At 42.7% G+C, this 9087-nt stretch overlaps 1 protein-coding gene and 1 pseudogene across 3 annotated transcripts in view; one reads left to right on the top strand and one right to left on the bottom strand.

Annotated features, from left to right (window-relative positions):
• Positions 1–1679: 1679 nt before the first annotated feature.
• Positions 1680–6503, bottom strand: LOC114104232 (glyceraldehyde-3-phosphate dehydrogenase-like; annotated as a pseudogene).
• Positions 6504–7054: 551 nt separating this feature from the next.
• Usp32 (ubiquitin specific peptidase 32) overlaps positions 7055–9087 on the top strand; it is a 167360-nt gene continuing 165327 nt past the window's right edge. For all 3 annotated transcript variants that reach the window (XM_071603755.1, XM_027950240.2, XM_071603754.1), the window contains exon 1: positions 7055–7167. In XM_071603755.1, the coding sequence (XP_071459856.1) occupies positions 7110–7167 (58 nt within the window). In that variant the 5' untranslated portion in view covers positions 7055–7109. The remainder of the gene's footprint in view (positions 7168–9087) is intronic.

Raw genomic sequence — 9087 nt, 5'->3', positions numbered from 1 at the left:
ACACACACACACACAAAGATGAGCTATTTCCAATATTTATACTAAATGTTAGAGCAATGGGGGAATGTTAAATAGGTGTGAGGGACTTGCCAACTTCTTCTTTTTTATATGAATTTCCTTCCCTTTTTTAAAAACCCACATCAGAGTACCAGTAACTGAACAGAGTTGCCAACATTTGTGTGTGTGTGTGTGTGTGTGTGTGCGCGAGCGCAAATGCTATTTTATAGCTTTTAAATTCATTTGGAAGAAATTAGGATTTTCAAAGATGGTAATTGTTGGATCAGTGACACCAAGCAAAATGTTTTGCCTCTACCTAAGACACAAATCACATGTTATATATGTAGCTTCATTTCCTAATTCCTTTACAGACTAATGATTTGCCCCATCCTCACTTCTTTTTTTTTAATATTTACTTTCTTTTTTAGTTGTAGTTGAACACAATATCTTTATTTTATTTATTTATTTTTATGTGGTGCTGAGGATCAAACCCAGGGCCTTGCCCATGATAGGTGAGCGCTTTACCTCTGAGCCACAATTCCAGCCCCTGCCCCATCCTCACTTCTGCTGTAAATCCCTAAGAGTTTTTAAATTATGGGGTTGTGTTTGTAGCTCAGAGGTACAGTGCTTCCCTTGCATGTGTGAAGCACTGGGTTTGATCCTCAGCATCATATAAAAAATGATAAATAAAATTAAAGTATAAAACATTAAACAAAATACCACAATTACTATTAAATACTTGTGCATAGGCAAGGCAATATAGGAGTTTTAGTCTTTTTAATTTTTTTTGTCCTTTCTTGCCTCTCTTCCTCCGCTCTTTCCAGTATAAGGGAATGTTACAAAGATTAAATGTTTAGCCAGGTATGCCTGTAATCCTACTTACTTGAGAGGCTGAGGCAGGAGGATTATGGATTACAAAATTGCGTTTGAGGCCAGCCTGGGCAATTTAGTGAGATCCTGTCTCAAAAAAAAAAGGGGGGTGGCGGGGGAAGTGGTGGTGGAGTTGTGGGTGTAGCTCAGTGGTAGAGGACTCAGGTGTGAGGGACTGGGTTTGCCGTCCTATCAAAAAAAAAATTACTCATAGGATTAGTGGGCAGTGTAAATTGTTTGCTAAGCATAGGTTGCGGTAAAACAGGAAAAGAGAACCTCTATAGTAGGTATATGTTGAAGGTTCTTACTTCTTTCCTATTCTTGGTTTTAGTTTAAGAGTCTTTTGAATCTTAAGCTTTTAGGGAATGAGCCCTATTGAAATGTTGCCAATTTTAAAAAGAAAGTAGTAATGTTTTTAATTGCGATTCAGAGAATGATTTATCTTTAGTCATTATTCTAATATTTGTCCGGGTTTAAACTGAAAATGAACTACATGTCTAGAAAAGCAGGAGTTCAATTCTTTGTTGGTAGGATTAATGGTAGGTAAAGGGTAATATAAAAAATTTTGCTTAAATTGGTGTTAATGTTAGTAAGCATGAAGCAAAATTGGCTTGCTGAGATTTTGGGGGGCGGGTGCAGTGTGGACTTGGGCTCCCTTAGGCCTTTCCCTTCTTTAGGGGGTCTGGGATAGAAACTGGGAGAAGGGCAAATTCTCAGTGTGTTGGCGAACTGGATTAGGGGCAGGGACTCCCTAATAGCTAAAGGCCTCTCTCTTTCTTGTGTTCTTGCTGGTGTGGCTGGTCCAGAGGCTCTTACTCCTTGGAGGCCACGTGGACCATAAAGTCCAGCACCCTGTTGCCATATCCAAATTTATTGTCATACCAAGAAATGAGCTCTACAAAGTGGTCATTGAAGGCAAGGTCATCCCCAGCATCTGAAGTAAAAGACTAGGTGTCATTGTTACTGTCATGGGAGACAACCTAGGCCCCTTGAGTAGGCCCTCTGATGCTTGCTTCACCACCTTCTTGATGTCATTGTATTTGGCAGCTTTCTCGGAGTGTAGGTCAGATTAAAGTCTGACACATTGTGGGTGGGCACATGGAAGGTATTCTGGTAAGCTTCCTATTCGGTTCAGGGATGACCTTGCTCAAAGCATTGGTAGCTCTGATAGACTCAACTATGTTCTGGGCACCGTAATAGCCATCACACCCCAGTTTCCCAGAGGGCCATCCATGGTCTGAGTGACAGCGACGGTATGGACGGTGATCATGAGTCCCTCTACAAGGCCAAAACTGTTTTGGATGACCATGGTCAGGTGGCTAAGAAGTTAGTGGCACAGAATTAATCGCTACTGATCTTGAGGGAGTCATACTTCTCATGGTTTACACCTGTCAAAAACAAAGGGGCGGGGCTGGGGATGTGGCTCAAGCGGTAGCGCGCTTGCCTGGCATGCGTGGGGCCCGAGTTCGATCCTCAGCACCACATACAAACAAAGATGTTGTGTCCGCCGAAAACTAAAAAATAAATATTAAAATTCTCTCTCTCTCTCTCTCTCTCTCTCTCTCTCTCTCTCTCTCTCTCTTCTTAAAAAACAAAAACAACAACAACAAAAAAACAAAACAACAACAAAAAAAACCAAAGGGGTGACCCCAGTGGACTCCACAGCATATTCAGTATCAGCATCACCCTATTTGATGTTGATAGAATCTTGCTCCTGGAAGATGAAGATGGAGTTTCCATTTATGACAAGCTTCCTGTTCTCAGACTTAACTGTGTCACTGAATTTGCTCTGAGTGGAATCATACTGGAACATGTAGACTATATAGTTGATGTCAATAAGGGGTCATTGATGATGACAATATCCACTTTTTCAGAGTCGGAAGCAGCCCCTGTGACCAGGTGAGCAACATGGCCAAATCTGTTTAGTATGTTTACACCATCGTGTCTCCGGGATGCAGCTGGCACCACACAAGATGTGAGATGTGGTTGCCTGGTGTGGTTAAAGATACTCTTTTTTTTTTTTTTTTTGAAAGAGTGTGTGAGAGAGAGAGAGAGAATTTTTTTTTAATTCTCGGCGGACACAACATCTTTGTTTGTATGTGGTGCTGAGGATGGAACTCGGGCCCCACGCATGCCAGGCAAGCGCGCTACCGCTTGAGCCACATCCCCAGCCCTAAAGATACTCTTTATTAGAATACAATTGGTCCCACTTTTTAGGCAAGCAATTTGGCAACATCTATCAAAAGGTTTAAAGGTGAGGGCTGGGGATGCAATTTTATTTCTGGAAAGTCTGTTTATAGATAGACTTACATATGAAAACAAGGATAGTTATTGCAGGGTATTTATTAAAGATTTTATTTGTCTAGAATGTAATACTTAAACATTGAAACAATCTAATATTCAATAGATGACTATAAAATGCATGCAATGGCATAATATACATATGATAAAGAGTAAGGTATATTTACATAAAAAGCAGTTATGATTTACAGGTGAGTGAAATAAAGGACTTTAGATGAGAATATATAGACCATGAAAAAGTATGTTAAAAAAGGAAGTACATTTGTATATTTTATATGCATGGAAAATATCATGAGTGTAGTCATAAAAATTGGAATGATACACTTACCTCTATGAAATCTTTTATATATAAACACTTGACTACTGATGGAAATTTTTTAAATGAGCATGTGTTATTTGCATAAAAATAGTTTGAAGTTATTGTTTTGTGATACTTAGGATTGAACTCAGGGGCACTCTACCAATGAGCTCTATCCCTAGTCCTTTAAAATATTTTTTTAAGACAGCATCCCACTAAATTGCCTCAAACTTGTGACTCTTTGGCTTTAGACTCCCTAGTAACTGGGATTACAAGTATATGCCACTGCACCTGGCAAGTCAACATTCTTCAGTGCAAATAAAAACATCTTCATTATGTGCCATTATAAGGTAACAGGTCCCTAATACTGGAAAATTAGTTCTCTTACTGTATAGTCACACTTTGATAGAGTGTTGGCCTCATGTTGCAGCAATCAAGTTATACATAGGGCAGGCCAGGTGCAGTGGTGCATGCCTGTAATCCCAGTGGCTCAGGAGGCTTCAGGAGGATTATGAGTTCAAAGCCAACCTTAGCAAAAACAAGGTGCTAAGCAACTCAGACCCTGTCTCTAAATAAAAATACAAAATTGGTTCAGTGGTTGAGTGTCCCTGCGTTCAATCTCCAATACAAAAACCAAACAAACAAAAAAGTTAAACAGAGATCAGGTGCCATTCCACGCTTCTTTATTCTATTGGCTTCCCTATCTCTATTTGGCTAAGCTTCTTTGGCAAGTTCTAAAATGACTGTCCTATTCTTATGTCATTTCTCTGGGAGCATAAACTAAGGAACACTGTCATTTAGGTTGCCCAACTGGAAGTAGAAATTACATAGCAATCTGCCATGCTTTAAATCTTTGTATGCACAACCCTTTCACAGGCATGTAATTATAGTTAAAGCGATGGTTTCCTAAGTACAACCGAATGCTCCAAGTGAGGTGGCCAGCCAACTCTTCTATGGATTAAGTGAAACTGAACAAACTAAAAGATTAATAGAATTCTTTTCAGCATGACAAATAGACTTTAGATTTTCTACATCATCAAACTTAAGTACTGTATCAATTTTAAGTTATAAAGGAATGTTTAACATTAGATTTCTGATTTTGTGAATACAAATCAAAATGCAGATTTTGATCCTAGCCTAACATCTTAAATTCCCATCAGATAAAACTACCTGCCTCAGTGCCTTTAATAATATGCTTAATTTAACTTAGACAAAGGAGAGAAAAAGCATTTCTTAGTTTGCTATCTCAACTCACAATCCATGATAAATTCTGTGATGGAGTGAAAATTTTTATAGCCCTTGAGGAAGCCAGACCTGAAACTTAAGTATGAAAATTTAAAAGTTCCCAAGTGTTTGTACTACTCTGAATCTTACATTATAAAGTTTTACTCTACTATTTCCTGAGTGTTTTGTAATAATTTATTATCTCATGAGATAAATTCCAATATTAGTCTCACCTTGCAAGTGGGTGAGTGTCACAAGAGAAAATAAGTTGCTTCAACAATTGAGTAGCTAAACACCCAAGTCAATCCTTCATACAGCAAGGTCATTTTTATGTACTAATTGTTTAGGACAGTAATAATGTTTCCAGCACATTGTAACTAAACTCTCCAGGAGTCTTTTCTCTTGTTACACTTTTCCTCTAGATTCACTTCCCATTAATTATGATAATCTAAGTCAGCACCCATACTGTGTAGACTGAAGATGACTGAGTTGTTTTGTCTGAAGACTGTGGGCTGTCTACACCGAACTGATGACCTGGAAATTAAAGGCTCTGAAATACATTCCCAACCCTCTGATTCAAGGCCTTTCAGCAATGCAGCTAATCGTAGGTCTTAAAATTAACTGCCTCACAGTAAACTGGAAAGGGCAGCGTTGTGACTAATGCCACGCTGCTGATCTGGTCTGCCAGGAAAGGTGAGAAACAGAATATTACCTTTCCCTGGCAGGGCATTTAATAATCTGTTGGCTTTAGGAACTAGAATCCTTTTGCTGGCCCTAAATTACCTAGTTGGCACGTTGAGTCAAATCTAATCCAGATGGTCATTTTTCAATGTTGTTTCCTAACCAGAAGCTTTATATTGTAATATGCCATTGTATTTATATGTTACATTTTGTCTACACATTCATGACACTTCCGTTGTTTTCATCTCTTGACTACTGTGCATAACGCTGCCATAGACATGGGTGCAGATTCCTTTCTTTGAATTCTTTGAGGTATATATCCTTAAGTGGAATTGTTAGAGCATATGGTAAACCTGTGAAAGTTTGACATGTGCTACATAGATGAGCCTGGGAATTGCCAAGTGAAATAAGTCAGGCACAAAAGGGGAAATATAGTTCCATTCATAGGAAATACTCGAGTAGTCAGATTAATAGAGACAAAGGAGAGTGGTGGCCATGAACTGGTGTGGGGGATGATGGAGAATTATTTGTTCAGGGGAATATAACTTTCAGTCCTGCAAGATGAAGAAAAGGCCCCAGGATGGATGAGGTTAACGGCTGCATGATGTAAATACACTTCATATCACTGAATTCACAAGAAATGACCCAAATGGTACATCGTTACATATATTTTACCATAAAAAAAAAAAAAAAAAAAAACTGCAAGTCACTCCACCCTGGAACTGTCACTCCTGGAGGAGGGCGACTCTCGCAATGAAGCAGGATAAGCCTTTGGCAGAGCGCTTCCCAAAGAACAAGAGAGGGGTAGGCTCGGAGCCCAGAAGCTGGAGTGGGGGACCAGCGCTTGGATCTGCGGATGAAAAAGGAAAGCCAAGGCAGCTGGGCGGGCGGGGGAGATGACATGGAAAGGAAGGCGAGCTCTCCACTTTGTTACAAGATTTGCTTTCCTTAGGGATCTCCCCACTGGGAATGAGTTCTTTCGTCAGAGGAAAGCCTTGAGAGCCTTCTTTCCTTTCACAACTTCCAGTCAAAAAACCCCCTAAACATTAGGAGTTCTTTGCCTGCCCATTCTTTTTTCTGACGAACCGCACCCCTCAGACCCCCGCTCCTTAAGATCCCTCCCGTCTTCCATAGTGGGTCGCAGCCGAAGATGCACCAACAGTCGGCGCTCGGGCCGTGGAGCCCAGAAAGCGAGGGCGACGGGGATAGTCCCCGAGCGCCCCGGAAGTCACTTCCCTCCCTCCACCGAGACGCCCCCTCGGGCCTCGCGTCCTGGGATTGGCGAGAAGACGATGATGCGTTACGTGCGGTGGTGCGGCCCCGCCCTTGCGCTCCTGCGCGCGGTTGGCGTGGGGCGGGGCGGAGTGTGGCCCCGGGCGGCCATTACCCGGAACAATCCCCGGCCTCGGGTCAGGTGACCCTCGGCGGGGCTGGCGGGAGGGGGGCCGAGGGGCGGGAAGAGGGCGTGAAGAGGGAAAGGAAGGGAGGAGAGAGGAGAAGGGCGGAGTAGGAGGGAAGGGAAGGGGGCGGGGTGGGAGCGGGTCACGTGATTCGGCATGGAGGCGGTGGCGGCGGCCGGGAGGAGCCGCCCGCCGGGGCAGTAGCCGCACTTGTTAGTGTTGGGGGAGGAGGGGGTCGGGGGACGCCAACACCGTCACCCCAGGACGCCGAGGAGAAGGCGGGCGGGGGGTGGGGGCGAGATCAGGCTCCGACCCCCGGCCGAGGGGATGAGGGGAGCATGGGCGCCAAGGAGTCACGGATCGGATTCCTCAGCTACGAGGAGGCGCTGAGGAGAGGTGAGGGGGGAGGGGTCTGGGCGAGCTCCCGGGGAGGCCGGCGACGGGCTGCCCTGCTGGTGGGTGACCAGGGGAGGGAGAGGAGGTTGAGGGCGTGGAGCGCCTGAGGCGGAAGGCAGAGGAGGCCGGCAGGGGGAATATTCTCGGGGAGAGAGGTTGGGTGGGAAGCTGTGTTTGGGAATTGGGACCTTATGGAACGGGCGAAGCTTTCCCAGAGAGAGGGGTATCCAGGGCTTGCAAGGCAGTGCCTGTGCTTACTGGTGGCGTTGCTAATCCTGGCTGTGTCCAGTTAAGACCTCCTCTCCCCGCTTTTCTTGGGTAGCTCCCAACCCTTGCAGCCCCCTTCATCCTTCACTGCCATTTTTTTTTTTTTCATATCACTCCTTTATAAAAACCTCCAGCAATATCCTAAGCTCGTTCCTAACAGCTTTGGCTGGAAGGAGAGACTCGAGGCGGCTGCAAAGCGCTCTTTGCAGCTAGAACTCCCTTCCTATTGGGGAGTCTGCTTTTTTCTAAGGGCCTTTGCCTGTCTCTTTGAGAACTATGGCCATTCACTCCTGCCATCTCTCACCCTTGAGCGGCTGACTTTGATAAGAAGGACCTGAAATGAAGTTGTGTTTGAGGTGAGATGAGACTGGACAGCTGGTGTTGCCACAAGACCTTGTCTTAGGTTTCATCTCTTCAGACGTTGAGTTTTTTTTTTGTTTTTTTTTAAACTGCACTTGATTCCCAGTCTAATCCCCCCCACCCTCTAAATGGCATTCGGAAATCCAGCATTGTGATACTGTGGTATAGCTCCCTTTAGACACTGGCCTTGCTGCCAGTCCTGGCCTGCTACTATTGGCTTTGATACACAGTGTGTTGTTAACAGCCCCAACCCCCTACCACTTACTTTGATACCGCTGTCCATGATCATTAAAGCACACGCTAACTGGAAGTGTCTGTTGCACAGTTTATGGCCGGAATGTGACTTAATTTTTCATGACTGAGATTTGAGTGTGTGTATACGTGTGTGCCTTGTATTTCTTTTCGACGTTTAATGGATTTTCTTGGTAAGAAGTGAACATTAAGCAGATTAGGTGCTAGGCATTATTACTAACAGGTTTCTAAGTCAAGAAACCGGCCACTCTCCAGGTGGTTTTAGTAGCTAAGGATATAAAATGAAAATCAGATTAAAAGGCATTCAAAAATTAGAATGAATATATATATATATATATATATATATATATATATATATATATGAGGGATAAGTGGACCATCACAAGATAATAACATACAGAATTTTAGATGTATTTGTTGTGGACTTAACACAATAACAAAAAATATACCTTTTATATCTTTTTTCCCCCTACAGAACAATATAATGATTGTTCTTAAGCACAATCTCATTTGAACTTTTTTTCCCCCCCTGCCTCAATATGAGAAATATTCCAAATTCTTGATGTGTTTCCAGCTCTAGTAGGCTAGTCATTTCCGGGATGCTGTTGAGCCTGACAGGTCTGGCCTCAATTAGGCAATGGCTTACATGGTAAGAGGACATCAGTCAAACTGAGTTACAGCTTTGAGGTTCAGAAGTGTTTCTAAAGTTTGAGGGTGTGAATGCCATTGATGCACCTGGCATTAAAAAATTCTAAAGTTAACTTTTACCCAACTCTAGCTTGCTTAATTATATAAAACTAAGTCTGTATTTTTAAGTGTAAACGAAGTTAATGATGCATTCTAAACTTATTTAACTGAGGTTTTTGTTCAATTTATTATGTAGTTTCTGTTGAATTTAAAAAAAAATTTTAGTTGTAGATGGACACAGTATAATCTATTTTTTAATTTTTATGTGATGCTGAGGATCAAACCCAGTGCCTTATGCATTGGAGGAGCACTCTACTGCTGAGCTCCACCCCCAGCCCCTCTTTCTGTTGAATT

Source organism: Marmota flaviventris, chromosome 17 (assembly GCF_047511675.1).
Source record: "Marmota flaviventris isolate mMarFla1 chromosome 17, mMarFla1.hap1, whole genome shotgun sequence".
NCBI classification, from domain to species: Eukaryota; Metazoa; Chordata; class Mammalia; order Rodentia; family Sciuridae; genus Marmota; species Marmota flaviventris.
This window is presented reverse-complemented; position numbering and strand designations above follow the sequence as displayed.